Here is a 19,043-nt window from a genome sequence, read left to right as displayed (position 1 = left end):
AAACATACAGTATACTCACCGGCCAGAGGGGTCTTTTTTTTTTTTTTTTTTACTTTTTCTTTGGCATTTCAGGCAAGTTGCAAACTTGCTTGCTTTTATATCTGGCAACTTCTATCTTTAAAATCATAAATATTAGTACGTCATCTTGCAGCCAGGCGAGATACATTCTGGCATGTTACTGTTGACTTTGCACCCATTCACATTCTATTACATCCAGCGATTTGCAACACGCCAGAAATTCAGGAGAATTACACCATTTTTTCAAAATTGGAGGCTATTACATTCGCCCCATGTAATGAATGATATATCCAGCAGCCTACTTGAAATACATTATTTCATAACTTTTATTAAAGTGGACTAAAATGGAGGCAGTAGTTTGTGCTCTCACTATCTGATTACCATTGCCAAATCTACCCAAAATTAAACCGCATTTTATTTGTATACAACTGATGCAGACTAAATTCACAGCGAAAAAAAGAAATCACTTATGTGAGAGAGCGCAAAAAGATTTTAAACATTTTTATTTTATTTTAAAAAACTTTAAAAACTATCATAGCATCATCATATGCATAAATTGCTAAAAGCCTTTGAAACATATAATTATTGAATCTACACAATAAAGCTACCATGGATCAAGATCGCATATCAGTCCATAGTATGTTATTTAACACCAGCTGCCACTGATTTTCAGAATTATCCTCACCATTCCTTTTAACCACTTAGTGGCTAGAATACAGTCCAATGTCCCGCACCAGCTGATTCTAGGTTGTAGCAGAAGGTTCCAATACTCAATTCAAACTGAAATACTTTTATATTTGTAGATAGACAGACTTGGATTTGTATGTGGGGTTGTGTCTCTTATCCCTTGACACTTAGATGATATTGTTTCTAACAAAACAAGGACGATTACCAGAATTAGAGGGTATGTCTCACCTCACCGTACCCAGGTGTTGGGGTTACCGCTCTGCAGATGGCCGTGACCGGTCACCGAGGAAATTCCCCCGTTGCTGTTAACCGCATGCAGTTTGGTGTACCCCTCCGTATAGTACCCAGCTGTGGCGGTATATCGCGGAGGTGCTCCCTGTAGAAGCCGCCCGGCTTTCCCTTGCCGGAACCTGTGGATCTTACTGCGGGTTGTACTTATGTCATACGGCACTCCGCTCACGGCAGCACGCCGCTGGTTTTACCCTTTTTGCTGGAGCCGTCTGACCTCTCTTCACCCAAGCAGTTAGGGCTTTGTAGTTTAGAGCTGATCCTCCAAGCACACGGCCGGGATGTCTGTCACGTAGTTCAATTGAAGATTGTTTCAAAGGCACCTAGCAGAGTGCCCTTAACGCGTTTCTCCGTTATGAAGTTGTAACGGTTTCATCAGAAGGTAACCATGTATGCTGAGCACACCTCTATTTAGAAGGAGTCTCCTCCAATCGTTGTTTTTCATTCATTATCAGTGTCAGGTGTGTTTCAAGTGTATACAGGTATATGCATTTTGTGGTCAGCTAATTAACTAGATCACATAATATTACCGGGACCAAATCCCGCAAAAGTTCTTATTAAAACATTATACATAATAATAACATCTTTAACAAGAAGGATATCACATAAACATTGAATTATTCCTTATATTTTCATTGATTATTACAATTTTTCTATTTAATTAATACATAGCAAATGGCAACACGTGAGAAGATTAACATCCTCTTTATAGATCTTTAAGTATATATAAATTACCATCCAGGCCAGCCACTACAGGCATAGCCTCATGAAGAAATACACGGACTACCAACAAATCGACCTGGGTTCTAGTCCCACATCTGACCATAATCAACCACATACACTTAGGTCATATATCATTTTTATTATTATTCTTTGAGCATATCTATTCATTTTTTATTTATTATTTTACAATAGTCCTTCCACTTCTAGGATGGGTTCTATATAACAAATTAAATTCTAACCAGTATTTCTCATATGGACTCTCGCCCTTATTTCTAAAAACATGCATCATATTCTATTTATATAATGAATACATCAATAGACAGCGTCTTCGGATCAAATTAACAATTATATCCCCTCCTATTTCGGGAGGTCTTGTGAAGGGTATCTATATGTATATTCTATGGAGGAGAAAGAAAAAACAGAAGAAACCACAAGGAAAAAATCCCCTCATATCACCATGAAGGACCTACTACTTTTAACCTTTATCAATCCTATATCATATATTGTTCATTTCTATATTGTCGTTGAGACCAAGGGGAGACAAGGAGCCCAATGAAAAAATCCAAAAAGCCTCCCTCTTGCAGAGATAATTGAACCTGTCCCCTCCTCGATCTGTGGCTGGAACGTGCTCAATTCCCTGTATTGTCACACCATCCATATTGCCCTTATGCTTATTCTGAATATGTGTAGACAATGAATGTGACCTCATCCCTTTAATTATATTGCGCCTATGCTCTAGAAACCTTACATTCAATTTACGAGTGGTACGTCCCACATATTGAACTCCACATATGCACGTTATAAGATAAATTACATATGTGGTATTACAATCAATATAACCCTTGATTTCAAAAACCGTATTATATGTATTCGAATAAAATTGTGTACTGTTATATCCTATATGTTCACAAGTCATACATCCCGATCGTCTACATCTATAGCAGCCTTCTTTTCGTGGGATAGAGCTGAGCCAAGTCTTTTTTGTTTTCTTAATTGGAATAGAACCCACATAGTGACTGGGTGTCAGGAAACTCTGAAGACTCCTCGCTTTCTTAAATACAATCTGAGGTTCTATTTCCAGTAGTGGTGCTAGTATTTTATCCGCCTTTAGAATGGACATATTCTTTTTTAATAAATTTTTAATTTCACTTGAGCTAGAGTTAAATTTAGTAATAAACCTCAGCTCAGTGTTCGCCCTATCAATACTCATCTTTATTATTTAATGTTAGAAGAGAATCCCTATCTTTTGATTTAGCCTGCCTTTCCGCTTCCTCCAAAGTGTCTTCAGGATACCCCTGTTCAAGGAGTGCAATCGTAAGGTTCTGTGCTTGCTGCTCGAAGTCTATAATATCTGAGCAATTCCGTCTATGTCTCATATATTGACTTCTTGGTATATTCTTAAGCCAAGGTTGATAGTGGCAACTGGAATAATTTAGAAATTTATTACAGTCCACCTCCTTTTTGTATGTCGAGGTGGTAATATTACCATTATCAATTTTTATGGCAATATCCAGAAAAGAAATGCTTGTGCAGTGTATAGTGCTCGTGAGTTTCAATCCAAACTGATTTGTGTTTAAATATTCCACAAACAGCTTGGCCGAACTAAAATCCCCTTCCCAAATAAAAAACATATCATCTATATATCTGCCATAAAGCACCAGGTCCGCCCCATATGGGCCTGACCAAACAAGGGTCTCTTCAAACAGGCCCATATACAAGTTGGCAAAGCTAGGGGCGAACCTGGTGCCCATGGCAGTGCCCAAGATCTGTAAATAAAATTGTGCATTAAAGATAAAATAATTGTGAGTAAGAGTGAAAGTGATAGCATCCAAAACAAACTTAAGTCTGGCCTCACTCAGGTCATCATCTCGGAGAAGGAAGCTTTTTATCGCCTCTACTCCTCCTCTGTGTGGAATATTCGTGTATAGTGACTCTACATCACACGTAATAAAGATATAATTATCCTGCCATACTACAGACGACAGTAAATTTAAAAAGTGCATCGAGTCTCTGATGTATGACCTGAGTGTGGTCACATGTGGCTGTAAAAACGAATCAATAAACAATGATAAATTTGCGGTGAGGGACCCAATACCAGAAATAATAGGACGCCCAGGTGGTGCGGTGAGGGATTTGTGAATTTTGGGCAAATGATAATAAGTGGGTATTACAGGGTGTGAATTAAATAAAAAATTATATTCATGTCTGGATATCGCCCCATCTGCACATGCCTCATCAAGGAGCATCCTGAATTCACCTACAAAGGCAGATGTTGGATTATATGTTAATTTAGAGTAAAAATTTTTATTATTAAGTTGTCTATAGGCTTCCTCTTCATATGCGCTCTTATCCTGCACCACTGTGCCCCCTCCTTTATCCGCATTCTTGATTATGATAGATTTGTCCTCCATTAATTTTCTAAGTGCATTTCTTTCTCTTTTGTGAAGGTTATCCCTCTTTTTACTATTTCTATTTTTCTCTTTATCTTTATCACAGATCTCTTTTAAACCATCTAGAGTTAGGGTATAGAAAGTTTCTATCATACCGCTTTTATGTTGCATCGGGTAAAATTCCGATTTTTTCCTGAATATGGTCTTATTTTCCCGTTTTACATCAATGAGTTTCACTGTTTCGTTACCCTCCTGCTCTAATTCCACAAGTATCTTTAGTGCTGCCTGATCTGCTCCATCTAAAAGAATAGGATACTGATTTGTTTCTTTTAACACTTTGTTTGCAAAGTACCGCTGTCTACATAAATCTCTAGTGAACCTATTTAACTCAATGAAGAGCTCAAATAAATTTGGTTCCTGTGTAGGAGCAAATTTAAGACCCTTCGCAATCACAGCCTTCTCACTTTCACTTAAAACTCTAGATGATAGATTAAACAGACCTCTATTTCTCAGTCTTTTCTTGCACTTTTGGTGACATTTCTTGCTTCCTCCTCTGCATCCTCTGTTTCGAAACCCTTTCTTTTGGGCGAATCCTGGCTCAACACTGCGAACCTGTTTCGACCTTTCCAGATGGGGTATAGATCTTTCTCCAAAAAAGAGGACCCAGAGGAGGCACCCAGATTTTCTTTATTTGTATTAGGGGTCTGTTCCCTCGTCTTCGGTCTTGCCCCCCTATAATTATACTCTACATTAGGACGAATAGCCCTGGGGTTCATTTGTGAATCCCATTTTTTTAGGGTTTTTTTTTGATTTGGGTATCCTGATGGATCATTTCTTACTTCAGTTGACTCTTTGTCATTACATTGCTCACCATTCTTATTTCTCCTATTTGGCTTATTTCTAAACCCATAATTTCCCTTAGGATATATGTTTGACAGTTCCTGTCCTGGATGGTTTCTAAATCTTCTATTATAGGATCTTACTTCATTTCTTTCATAATCCTGTTTATCTCTAGTCAGTTTTTGGTTTTTTGTCGATATCAGCTGCTGTTCAAAAGTTTCAATTTTCTGATTAAGTTTATATTCAGAGTCCTTAAAATCTGCTCTTACATTGTAGGGTTTCAATAGACTCTGTATTTTCTCGATCTCCTCAGCTACCTCCTTTACCTTTGTATCCCGATATACAATAAGAAGATCTATTAGAGAAAGGGAACAACTATCAAGTGTTGCATTCCATTTCTCCTCTAGATCCGCATTGTCCTTAAATGAGCATGTTTTAAATATTCTAAGACCCCTTGGAATCATTTTCTCTTTTTTATATTTTAGCAAAAGCATTTTGTCTAACCAATGACGTGTCTCTGTCATGAGTAGTGTTTCCAATCTAAAAAACAAATGATGCATATCCAATGGGTTGGCCTCCCCTGAAGTATTCTCTCTACTCAAGGTATTAGTCAATAGGAGGTTTCTCCTTGTATTCCTTTCCTCAATATTCTCACGTGTTGCCATTGTGTACTGCTGCCCAAAAAAACTTCAGATAAAAGATACACAATATAATTACACAAACACACAAACGCACCGGGCCAACTTTAATTGTGGACCCGCCTATGTCCGTGTGTGTATATAAATTCAGGCGCAGCTAAATATTCATATGTAATATCCAATGAATTTAGCTATTCACCACCACTTAAAATCTAAATGCAGCTCCCACTCAGTATCCTGAAGTGTATACTATTTTAGTTCGGCCAAGCTGTTTGTGGAATATTTAAACACAAATCAGTTTGGATTGAAACTCACGAGCACTATACACTGCACAAGCATTTCTTTTCTGGATATTGCCATAAAAATTGATAATGGTAATATTACCACCTCGACATACAAAAAGGAGGTGGACTGTAATAAATTTCTAAATTATTCCAGTTGCCACTATCAACCTTGGCTTAAGAATATACCAAGAAGTCAATATATGAGACATAGACGGAATTGCTCAGATATTATAGACTTCGAGCAGCAAGCACAGAACCTTACGATTGCACTCCTTGAACAGGGGTATCCTGAAGACACTTTGGAGGAAGCGGAAAGGCAGGCTAAATCAAAAGATAGGGATTCTCTTCTAACATTAAATAATAAAGATAAGAGTATTGATAGGGCGAACACTGAGCTGAGGTTTATTACTAAATTTAACTCTAGCTCAAGTGAAATTAAAAATTTATTAAAAAAGAATATGTCCATTCTAAAGGCGGATAAAATACTAGCACCACTACTGGAAATAGAACCTCAGATTGTATTTAAGAAAGCGAGGAGTCTTCAGAGTTTCCTGACACCCAGTCACTATGTGGGTTCTATTCCAATTAAGAAAACAAAAAAGACTTGGCTCAGCTCTATCCCACGAAAAGAAGGCTGCTATAGATGTAGACGATCGGGATGTATGACTTGTGAACATATAGGATATAACAGTACACAATTTTATTCGAATACATATAATACGGTTTTTGAAATCAAGGGTTATATTGATTGTAATACCACATATGTAATTTATCTTATAACGTGCATATGTGGAGTTCAATATGTGGGACGTACCACTCGTAAATTGAATGTAAGGTTTCTAGAGCATAGGCGCAATATAATTAAAGGGATGAGGTCACATTCATTGTCTACACATATCCAGAATAAGCATAAGGGCAATATGGATGGTGTGACAATACAGGGAATTGAGCACGTTCCAGCCACAGATCGAGGAGGGGACAGGTTCAATTATCTCTGCAAGAGGGAGGCTTTTTGGATTTTTTCATTGGGCTCCTTGTCTCCCCTTGGTCTCAACGACAATATAGAAATGAACAATATATGATATAGGATTGATAAAGGTTAAAAGTAGTAGGTCCTTCATGGTGATATGAGGGGATTTTTTCCTTGTGGTTTCTTCTGTTTTTTCTTTCTCCTCCATAGAATATACATATAGATACCCTTCACAAGACCTCCCGAAATAGGAGGGGATATAATTGTTAATTTGATCCGAAGACGCTGTCTATTGATGTATTCATTATATAAATAGAATATGATGCATGTTTTTAGAAATAAGGGCGAGAGTCCATATGAGAAATACTGGTTAGAATTTAATTTGTTATATAGAACCCATCCTAGAAGTGGAAGGACTATTGTAAAATAATAAATAAAAAATGAATAGATATGCTCAAAGAATAATAATAAAAATTATATATGACCTAAGTGTATGTGGTTGATTATGGTCAGATGTGGGACTAGAACCCAGGTCGATTTGTTGGTAGTCCGTGTATTTCTTCATGAGGCTATGCCTGTAGTGGCTGACCTGGATGGTAATTTATATATACTTAAAGATCTATAAAGAGGATGTTAATCTTCTCACGTGTTGCCATTTGCTATGTATTAATTAAATAGAAAAATTGTAATAATCAATGAAAATATAAGGAATAATTCAATGTTTATGTGATATCCTTCTTGTTAAAGATGTTATTATTATGTATAATGTTTTAATAAGAACTTTTGCGGGATTTGGTCCCGGTAATATTATGTGATCTAGTTAATTAGCTGACCACAAAATGCATATACCTGTATACACTTGAAACACACCTGCCACTGATAATGAATGAAAAACAACGATTGGAGGAGACTCCTTCTAAATAGAGGTGTGCTCAGCATACATGGTTACCTTCTGATGAAACCGTTACAACTTCATAACGGAGAAACACGTTAAGGGCACTCTGCTAGGTGCCTTTGAAACAATCTTCAATTGAACTACGTGACAGACATCCCGGCCGTGTGCTTGGAGGATCAGCTCTAAACTACAAAGCCCTAACTGCTTGGGTGAAGAGAGGTCAGACGGCTCCAGCAAAAAGGGTAAAACCAGCGGCGTGCTGCCGTGAGCGGAGTGCCGTATGACATAAGTACAACCCGCAGTAAGATCCACAGGTTCCGGCAAGGGAAGGCCGGGCGGCTTCTACAGGGAGCACCTCCGCGATATACCGCCACAGCTGGGTACTATACGGAGGGGTACACCAAACTGCATGCGGTTAACAGCAACGGGGGAATTTCCTCGGTGACCGGTCACGGCCATCTGCAGAGCGGTAACCCCAACACCTGGGTACGGTGAGGTGAGACATACCCTCTAATTCTGGTAATCGTCCTTGTTTTGTTAGAAACAATATCATCTAAGTGTCAAGGGATAAGAGACACAACCCCACATACAAATCCAAGTCTGTCTATCTACAAATATAAAAGTATTTCAGTTTGAATTGAGTATTGGAACCTTCTGCTACAACCTAGAATCAGCTGGTGCGGGACATTGGACTGTATTCTAGCCACTAAGTGGTTAAAAGGAATGGTGAGGATAATTCTGAAAATCAGTGGCAGCTGGTGTTAAATAACATACTATGGACTGATATGCGATCTTGATCCATGGTAGCTTTATTGTGTAGATTCAATAATTATATGTTTCAAAGGCTTTTAGCAATTTATGCATATGATGATGCTATGATAGTTTTTAAAGTTTTTAAAAAATAAAATAAAAATGTTTAAAATCTTTTTGCGCTCTCTCACATAAGTGATTTCTTTTTTTGGTTCGAAATTGGTATACACTTCAGGATACTGAGTGGGAGCTGCATTTAGATTTTAAGTGGTGGTGAATAGCTAAATTCATTGGATATTACATATGAATATTTAGCTGCGCCTGAATTTATATACACACACGGACATAGGCGGGTCCACAATTAAAGTTGGCCCGGTGCGTTTGTGTGTTTGTGTAATTATATTGTGTAAATTCACAGCGGAACACAAATTGCCCTGTAAGCGACAAGCGTACTATTATATGTTTTTTGTCATGTTGTGTACAAACCTGCTGGATTTCTGGATTAAGAGATTATTATGGCCATGTCATAACTCCTTTGCTTATAATGGAAAGTTCCCATGTGCCATCATCCCAACAATCAATTTTTTAACCCAATTATCATACCTCCCAACATGACCCTCTCCAGGAGGGACACAAAGCTCTGCTTCTGGACTTTTCTCTTAATTTGTGAATGCCATCACCTGTTTTGAACAGGAAAATGAATAAAGAATGGTATTTCAGCACAGGTGATGGCAATCAAAAGTCCAGAAGCAGAGCATTGTGTCCCTCCTGGGGGTAAATTTACTAAGGTGGGAGATTTTTAGAACTGATGATGTTGCCCATAGCAACCAATCAGATTATATCTATTATTTGCTAGAAGCAGCTAGATAAATGGTAAGTAGAATCTGATTGGTTGCCATGGGCAACATCACCAGTTCTAAAAATCTCCCACCTTAGTAAATTTACCTCCTGGAGAGGATCATGGGGGTAATTCCAAGTTGATCGCAGCAGGAAATTTTTTAGCAGTTGGACAAAACCATGTGCACTGCAGGGGGGCAGATATAACATTTGCAGAGAGAGTTAGATTTGGGTGGGTTATTTTGTTTCTGTGCAGGGTAAATACTGGCTGCTTTATTTTTACACTGCAATTTAGATTGCAGATTGAACTCACCACACCCAAATCTATCTCTCTCTGCACATGTTATATCTGCCCCCCCCCTGCAGTGCACATGGTTTTGCCCAACTGCTAAAAAATTTCCTGCTGCGATCAACTTGGAATTACCCCCCATGTTGGGAGGTATGCAATTATCAAGAGGTGTGTCACACTCATTATGTTGTAGGTTCCCTGTGCATCTATCACTGGAGTGCACAGTTTATGTAGCGGGGCGGTAGTGGGCGGCGGCTACTCATTACCTGGGCCCGGCGGCCTGTTGGAGGGTCTCGCGCCCCACCACTTCCCCGTTGTAGGCAGCGGCAACTTGGCGTGGGGAGAAAGAGCAGCCTCCCTCCCGAGCGCAGCACACAGCAGCTGCAGGGGCACCCAGCCTCGCAACCCGCCTGCCCCCACCCTGCCGGCGCCTCACCCCCGTCCTGCGCATGCACCCCCTTCGCGGATGCACATTAACTAATATTTGTAATATTTCATAGGGAGGGGGGCTATACTCACTCCTATTACCTGTCAGCACCCCTGTTTGTGGTCACGCTCCCTTTAGAGGAGCAACAACGCTCTGTGATTTTTCCCAAAATTTGTACCACGAAATGTTGAGTGGTACAGCTATTTTCAAAACATATAGGGGGGAATTCAAATGTTTGAAAAGTCTGTCTGTTTTTTCCTATCTAAAAGACAGGGAAAGAACTGACTCCCAACTGACTTTTCAAACATTTGAATTCCCACAATCGAATGTAAATTGTAAAAATTCATAAAATTTGGTAGCATCTTTTTAATATTGTTTTTCAGCAAAACGCATGGATAAGAAATAGTTTTGCATAGGCAATATCAGAAATTGGTATGTTTGTATTTATAAACCATGAATGCTGCTCTATTACTGAGCCAGGCCCAAGGTAAATAAAATGGAAGATTTTCTACAGCACAATAAAAAGCAGATGGCCAGTACATCGTTCAGTATGTAACTGGAATGGCCCCATTTTTCCACTATGCACATATACAGAGGTATGCTCCCATTCTCAAATGTGAATGCCTTCAAAAGTAAAAAGAAGTAAATTCACAGTCCTAATCATTATTACATTAGAAAATCCCTTTCATTATTCTTACCTTTTTTTTATAAGATATATTGCTCCTTTAACTCTCAATAATGTTTTAAATAACAGATGAGAGAAAGTGAATATTGGGGTACATATTATTTCAGGGATCACAATTGTACAATATTGATCTATTCTTTTTCTATTGTGTTACATAATCATGCACATAATAATGCAATTATGCTACAAAATGTTCCTGGATGGATGGAACAATAGGAGCTTCATTTAATATAGAGGCCAAGGTCCAAATGCCACCATGTCTGACAGGTTTGTAAGACTAGGCATTGCACAAATGGGGTGGTATTCATGTGACCGGCGGTCAGCAGACAGACGGTCACATGACCTCCCCCAAAATCCTGCTCCCTCACTATCCCGGTGGTCAGCATGCCGACCAACAGGGACTGTTTCCACTCGTGGGTGTCCAGGACACCCACAGAGTGGGAGTCGCCACCGAGTCTGCAAGGGGCTTGCTACACTCGTCCCTCCCTGCGGGGATCCCGGCGTCAGTATGCTGCAGGAATCCCAGGGTCGGTATGCTGACCGGCAGTCAGGAGACCATCGGTCAGCCATACCACACCCACAGAAATGTGCTTCAGTCACAAGCACAGCCATTCTAACTAAGCCATGCACATGTCCATAAGCACAGGGGCTGTTACTAGAGCTTGGGGTGAGCAAGTGGCACTCGTTGAAATGAGGCATCTGGCTACGTAACTAATCAGTCTTGCTGACAGAGAGGTAAAACTAGGGATTAGTTGTAGCAGAGCCATATTTAGCATTGCCAAATGAGAGCTGCACATGACCAGTAGTGATGGTCATCCCAGCCTAATATTGGGGGTAATTCAGACTTGATCGTAGCAGCAAATTTGTTAGGAGTTGGGCAAAACCATGTGCACTGCAGGGGAGGCAGATATAACATGTGCAGAGAGAGTTAGATTTGGGTGGGTTATGTTGTTTCTGTGCAGGGTAAATACTGGCTGCTTTATTTTTACACTGCAATTTAGATTTCAGTTTGAACACACCCCACCCAAATCTAACTCTCTCTGCACATGTTATATCTGCCCCCCCTGCAGTGCACATAGGCCCTCATTCCGAGTTGATCGTTCAATGCCGTTTTTCGCAGCGCAGCAATCCGGTTACTACTGCGCATGCGTATGCACCGCAATGCGCACGCGCATCGTACGGGTACAATCAGCATCGTTGCTGTGCATTGCTTCTAGCGACTAATCCATTCGCACAACCGAGATTAACAGGAAGAAGGCGTTTATGGGTGTCAACTGACCGTGTTCAGGGAGTGGTAGGGAAAACGCAGGCGTGTCCAGGCATTTGCAGGGCGGGTGTCTGACGTCAATTCCGGGACCGGACAGGCTGAAGTGATCACAAGGGCTGAGTAAGTTCAGACCTACTCAGAAACTGCAAAAAAAAAATTCGTACCGCTCAGCTGCACATGCGATCGCACACTTGCAAAGCGAAAATACACTCCCTCATGAGCGGGGACTATACGTTTGCACGGCTGCAAAAAGTAGCTAGCGAGCGATCAACTCGGAATGAGGGCCATGGTTTTGCCCAACTGCTAACAAATTTGCTGCTGCGATCAACTCTGAGTTAGGCCCATTATTCCAAAAAAAGAGCAACACACATTGATGAACATTTTCAAAAACTGCTGCACAGGTAATTGCGATAACAGTGCAGTAACCCATAGCAACCAATTGAATTGTAATTGTTTTTAATTGTCCCACCTGTAGTTTACAAAATGCAAAGAAACATCTGATTACGTCTGCATATGACTTGTAAAGTAGTAGCTGATTTTCTTCTGCATTGTTCTACGTAATAATTTGGAGATAATCACCAGGCATTGACCATTGATGCAGATTCCACCAGGGTCTGGTCCACAACTGGTTCCATCCAATACTCGCCCAAAGCTGTAATAAAAGTTGTGTCCAACTGCCAAGCAGTTTAAATCACAGGCAATGGGGGCTGAAAATACAGATATGATTAAGACAGGGCATCCAGCTTCATAAAATCATTATCAGTATTAGGTATAGACAAATTGTCTACATTACACAACAGGTAAATAGTGGGCCTGATCTATAACGTAATATACTTATATTTTCTATGATTACCTTCATAAAATGATACCCAATCGTATCTCTGCTGAGACCAGCCCGGGATGGGACTATTGTTGTAGAGAGCACACTGTAGGTTCCTAAAGGGCACTGCATCATCTGGACACAACTATAAAATCATATCATACATTAAAATGAATAAAGAAAGCCCACAGATTTACTGTACAGTAGGAGCACTGGGCATACAGTATACCTATAATTTTGATGACTTTAGAAATACCAGCAGGGGTGTAACTAGAAATTGGATGGTTCCATAGGATAATATGAAGGAGCCCCAACAGAGGGCCTGGCTCCCATTAATGTCCATACCAGACTACTATACAAAATAACCTTCCTTTCTGAACAGTAGTTAATATTTGAGCTTGTGTTGAAAGTGTAGTGCTCTACTGTGCAGACTCCATGGTTTTCCTCCAGAGAGGCTTCTTTCCTGTACCAAGATGGCCACGGACCTAGGTACTGCACATGCATGGCACCATCTTGTCACGTGGTAGAGAGCCACAGTGGTTGACAGTAGTCTTCCACTTAGCTCCAGTAAGACTTGCGATTACCTCAAAGCTGCATACACTCACTGGCTGGTAAGTTGTATAATACTTCACTCTGCTCCAGCTTCGCTCCATGACTAGAGTGTGCATAATAGTGGCTATGGCTGCACACTGTGGAACCAGGGCCGTAACTAGGTGTGTGCAGAGTGTGCCTTGCACACAGCGCACTTACGGAGGGAGCGTATCTTGCACCGAGTCCCCGTTTGGCCGTCCTGGTTGTGTGACTACTCACAAGCAGAGCTAGCGATGGAGAATCCCCCGCTGCGTTTCTGGGTCAGCCGGTATACTGGAGGGAGCAGCAGCGGGCACAGGACAGCGTGGTCTGCTGTGGAGAGGAGAACAGGCAGCGCTGGCGATGGAGAATCCCGCGCTGCGGGGTTAGCGTCAACCGGGACACTGGAGGCGGAGGGAGAGGCAGCGGGCAGAGGACAGCACTGTCTACAGTTGAGAGGAGAGCAGGCAGCGCTGACGATGGAGAGTACACTCCTGCGATGCGGAGACAACCAGGAGACAGGAAACAAGGAAGAGGCAGCAGGACAGCTCCGGAAACTGGTGAGTTAAGTGAGCACACCAACTGCCCCCCCCCTCCCCCCCTCCTCCCCCCTCCCCCCCTCCTCCCTCCTCCCCCCTCCCCCCCTCCTCCCTCCTCCCCTCCTCCCTCCTCCCTGTATGCGCCACTTGGTTCGGTCCTTATGGTCACTGCACAAGACATGGATGGCATCACCCTGTCTTGTGTCTTGTTTTAATGCAGAGTGTGGATTTGAAAAATGCATGTGTATATAAAAACACACATATACAAACACATAATATGTAAATATATATATTCGTAACAGGAAAAGGTAACTTGGGGATGAGAAGTGTCCGGGGTAATACCAAGCTAGAAAAAAATATTTATTAGGAAAAGGGGGTCTTCTGGGGACCATTACCCCCACCGCCGTGTGTCACAGGCCAGGAGCACCACAAGGGGCAATCCTGTGTGATGGGGGGAGGGGTAATGAGGATTTTATTAGGGAAGGACAAGGCAGCAGAGGAATATGCGAGAGCCCATGGTGACGCCGGCAGCCTCCCCATACAGCGGGCAGTGGCTGGAACACATCTAGAGAGGAGCCCCAGTGCGTAGCCACTTTCCCCTGGTTTCCTACTGTTGTACCCGGCGTTCTTCTGCAGTACCTGCAGTAAAAATCCTCATTACCCCTTCCCCCATAACACAGGATTGCGCCTTGTGGTGCTCTTGGCCTGTGAAGCACGGTGGTGGGGGTCAGGGGCGGATTGGGAACAAAAAGCGGCCCTGGAAAAATTTGTACTAGTGGCCCCACATGGGCAGCACCAGAGGTGTAAGGTCTAGTCAAGGGCCGTGGCAGCAGCACCCTCCCCCCAAGACTTTCCAGATAGTGGGCATGTCCAGCATCAAGGGGGAAATTAAAAAGAAATCAAATTACATTTTATGAGCACATTATATGATACACCTTCAGAATTTAGGAAACTATATAATTCTTTAGAAAGATGTATTTTCTTGCTTATTACACCAACCGTATCCCAATCACTATTCATTCAATCTTATATGTCAGCCAAGCAGGCAGACAGAGCATACACTAGATCATCTGCAATCACAGACTAAGTGGCGTAGTCATTTTCATATATGCAAATTATTTTGCATCTTATTCATTATGTCCATAAAAAGGACCACATGTCCTCAAACAAAATCGGCCCACCGGGAATCTTCCCTGTAAACCCTATGGCCAATCCGCCTCTGGTGGGGGTAATGGTTCCAGGAAGACCCTCTGTTCCTAATAAATATTTTTTTCTAGCTGTGATTTTACCCCGGACACCTCCCATCCCCAAATTACCTTTTCCTATTACGAGTATATATATTTACATATTATGTGTATATATGTGTGTGTGTGTGTGTGTGTGTGTGTGTGTGTGTGTGTGTGTGTGTGTGTGTGTTTATATACAAATAGATTTTTAAAATCCACACTCTGCTTTAAAAAAGGGGGACTCTGCCTGCCTAATGTGTAAAAAGGGGGGCTCTGCAGCTGTAATGTGTAAAAAGGGGACTCTGGTGTCTAATGTGTAAAAAAAGGGGGGGTCTCTGCCTGGTGTAATGTGTAAAAAGGGAAACTCTGCCTGTCTAATGTGTAAAAAAAGGTGACCCTGCCTGTCTAATGTGTAAAAAAGGGGGACTCTACATGCTGCAATGTGTAAAACGGAGCTCTGCCTTCCGTACTATGTAAAAGGGGACTCTACCTGGCGTAATGTGTGACAGGAGCGCTACCTGGCGTAATGTGTAAAAGTACCTGCTGTAATGTGTGTAAGTAGCGCTACTGTGAGGCGTAATTTGAATAATGGAGACTTCTGTACAGCGTGTAATGAATTGGTATTATTTTGTGGCCACACACCTTCCCTGTGAAGCCACGCCCATATATTTTTGGCACTGGGCTGTTTTGTATAGGGAAGAGGGGCGCTGATGTTTTTTGCACACAGTACTAAAATGTCTAGTTACGGCACTTTGTGTGAAGTCAGTAAATGACTCTCTTTGTAGTTGTAAGCATCCACTGGTGTGTACAGAAGGTCTGCTACATCCTCAAGCCTATACACACATAATTCCAACTAGCACAGCATTCTGTGACTTCAGATGTCTTGTGGTGTCATCGGTCACATAGCAGGAAACTCGCTAAGTTCCCTGCTAGCTATGAGGATGGCTCTGGTTATCACTGTCTGGAGCAGTATGGTTGGTAGCTTTATGGTACCCAGCTGCTAATTGGACACATTAGGCCCCATCTGCTGTCAAGCCTAGTAGCAGGTGCTATCCCTGCAATCCTGGCACGTGTTCCAATGGACATCAGTGTCCTATCTGGATGGTCAGCGTGTTGCTGTAAGATATTTTGGCCTCTGTCTCTTGATCATTTAATGTAACACTGACATTACCAGTACTTTACTCTTAGGTTGATATCTGATATGACATACGTGACACATAGGCTATTATGGCGTACCATGGACTGACATGATTTGTACTGTCGCTGTTCTCCTGCACATATTGCGTTCCCAGTCTCCCTGTGAAAGGTAGAAGCCAGATCAGCTCTATGATACACTGTCATTTGAACATTATGCAAAAAGAAAATAGGTTGCTAAATAACAACAATGAGCCCTTAAGCATATTATAATTAACATAACACCAATATTCAAAACACTAACAATTATTAACAACTTAAACACAAACTTATATTTAGTTTAAAAACATATTTAAATAGAAACTGATGAAAAACGTGTTTTGGGGCGGATGCAGAGTTTAACACAAGTTGTAAGCCACTAAAACGGTATTGCATGCACAAAGAGAAATGTAGCTATTAGCCTGTATGCAGAGTATGTACACATCTATTGTGAACGCACTCCCCCTGCCTGCACACATTTACTAAGCAGTTATAAGAGCAGAGAAGTGAGCCAGTGGAGAAATTGCCCATGGCAACCAATCAGCACTGAAGTAACATCTATCATTTGCATACTATAAAATGATACAGAGCTGCTGATTGGTTGAGGGGGCCACTTCTCCACTGGCTCACTTCTCCGCTCTGATCACTGCTTAGTAAATGTCCCCCTTAGTATCATAGCTGTCATCAGTATCAGTGCACACCTGCACCAGCCCGATCCTTGGCGTAAGAGATCCATCTGATTAAGACGTAAAGCCGCATATGCAAACAACTCTACATAGTTTGCAATTCTCTGGATGCACCTATACAATTACCCCATTAAAGCTGAAAGTAGAGTGTGACCGAGTTGAGAGTAGCTCAGCATTGCCTGTAGCTGTGTGTGGCTGAGCATTGCCTGTAGCTGTGTGTGGCTCAGCATTGCCTGTAGCTGTGTGTGGCTCAGCATTGCCTGTAGCTGTGTGTGGCTCAGCATTGCCTGTAGCTGTGTGTGGCTCAGCATTGCCTGTAGCTGTGTGTGGCTCAGCATTGCCTGTAGCTGTGTGTGGCTCAGCATTGCCCGTAGCTGTGTGTGGGCGTGGCTCAGCATTGACTGTTGTTGCGTGTCGCCCAGCATTGCCTGTAGTTGTGTGTGGCTCAGCATTGCTTGTAGCTGTGTGTGGCTCAGCATTGCCTGTAGCTGTGTGTGGCTCAGCATTGCCTGTAGCTGTGTGTGGCTCAGCATTGCCTGTAGCTGTGTGTGGCTCAGCATTGCCTGTAGCTGTGTGTGGCTCAGCATTGCCTGTAGCTGTGTGTGGCTCAGCATTGCCCATAGCTGTGTGTGGCTCAGCATTGACTGTTGTTGCGTGTGGCTCAGCATTGACTGTTGTTGCGTGTGGCCCAGCATTGCCTATAGTTGTGTGTGGCTCAGCATTGCCTGTAGTTGCGTGTGGCTCAGCATTGCCTGCAGCTGTGTGTGGCTCAGCATTGACTGTTGTTGCGTGTGGCTCAGCATTGACTGTTGTTGTGTGTGGCTCAGCATTGACTGTTGTTGCGTGTGGCCCAGCATTGCCTGTAGTAGCGTGTGGCTCAGCATTGCCTGCAGCTGTGTGTGGCTCAGCATTGACTGGTGTTGCGTGTGGCTCAGCATTGCCTGTAGTTGCGTGTTGCTCAGCATTGCCTGTAGTTGCATGTGTCTCAGCATTGCCTGCAGTGGCATGTGGCTCAGCATTGACTGTTGTTGCATGTGGCTCAGCATTGATTGTTGTTGCGTGTGGCTCAGCATTGACTGTTGTTGCATGTGGCTCAGCATTGCCTGTAGTTGCGTGTGTCTCAGCATTGCCTGCAGTTGCGTGTGGCTTAGCATTGCCTGCAGTTGCGTGTGGCTTAGAATTACTGTAGTTGTTTACACTTGGGAAATATGCAAGTTTCTGTCTGCAGAACTGACTTGTGTTCACCTCTATAATCTATATTGGCCCCTGTAAGCTTTGAAATATAGCAGAGTTTTCTATGACCAAAGTTTAAAATAAAGTACATATAATGGGCCAGATGTAATGGGGTCTGAGTTCACTCGACGTGCGGGATGCCGGCCGAACTTTGACTTTTTTTTTAACGGGGCAATAACCATGCCTTGTAAATGATTGCCCCATTTAAAAAAGTCAGAGTTGGGCTGACACCCTCACGTCGGGCAAACTCTGACACTATTACATCTGGCCCCTTATGTCAGGATGATGGCGAGCGAGGGGATTTTGCTCCTTCTGATAGGAAATGCTAGACAGGTCAGGGGATTTGTTGTTGCATACAGGCAAAATGAAGTGTTGGACTGGGGCATGAAGTGCCTCACCGGGGAAATACAGTGGTAGGGGCCCATGCGTAAGGGGGTGGCCAGCCACCAAAGGGGGTGTGGCCAGAAACTAAAGAGGCTTGGCTAACCATTAGTGCATGGTCTGGGCCCCTTGATAAATATAGTAAATACTGCTAGTGTATGCATGATAATGTACCAGATTAATAACAGCAACGCACTGTAGAAAGTATACTATAGCCCTGTGCAGTATAATGTAACATATGTATAATTCAAATGCACAGTCTGGAACCTGATCCCCAGGTGAGGGGGTGGATCCTCAAGTAGTGGGTTCCTTCGGGGCTTTCCCCTGTACCTCTGTGTGCCAGTCCAACCTTGGCTACATGCATGAAAGTGTCTTCTCTCTCATTCTGCATAAACTACGTGGTGCAGACCTTCTGTGCACAGGAGGT

The 19,043-nt window shown here is 42.3% G+C and overlaps 1 protein-coding gene across 2 annotated transcripts in view; it reads right to left on the bottom strand.

Moving 5' to 3' along the window:
• The window catches only part of LOC134900568 (ADAMTS-like protein 5), a 186,505-nt gene that overhangs the window by 82,112 nt on the left and 85,350 nt on the right, over positions 1 to 19,043 (bottom strand). Inside the window, exons 4-6 of one of the 2 annotated variants that reach the window (XM_063914249.1) lie at positions 16,380 to 16,440; positions 12,842 to 12,953; positions 12,568 to 12,695 (exon numbers count right to left, since the gene is read on the bottom strand). In XM_063914249.1, coding sequence (XP_063770319.1) covers positions 12,568 to 12,695; positions 12,842 to 12,953; positions 16,380 to 16,440 — 301 coding nt within the window. The remainder of the gene's footprint in view (positions 1 to 12,567; positions 12,696 to 12,841; positions 12,954 to 16,379; positions 16,441 to 19,043) is intronic. The other variant, XM_063914250.1, reaches the window with a different exon arrangement.

The sequence above is a fragment of the Pseudophryne corroboree genome, chromosome 1, assembly GCF_028390025.1.
Source record: "Pseudophryne corroboree isolate aPseCor3 chromosome 1, aPseCor3.hap2, whole genome shotgun sequence".
Lineage (NCBI taxonomy): Eukaryota > Metazoa > Chordata > Amphibia > Anura > Myobatrachidae > Pseudophryne > Pseudophryne corroboree.
The sequence above is the reverse complement of the archived record's forward strand: the minus strand, read 5'-3'. Positions and strand labels throughout refer to the sequence as shown.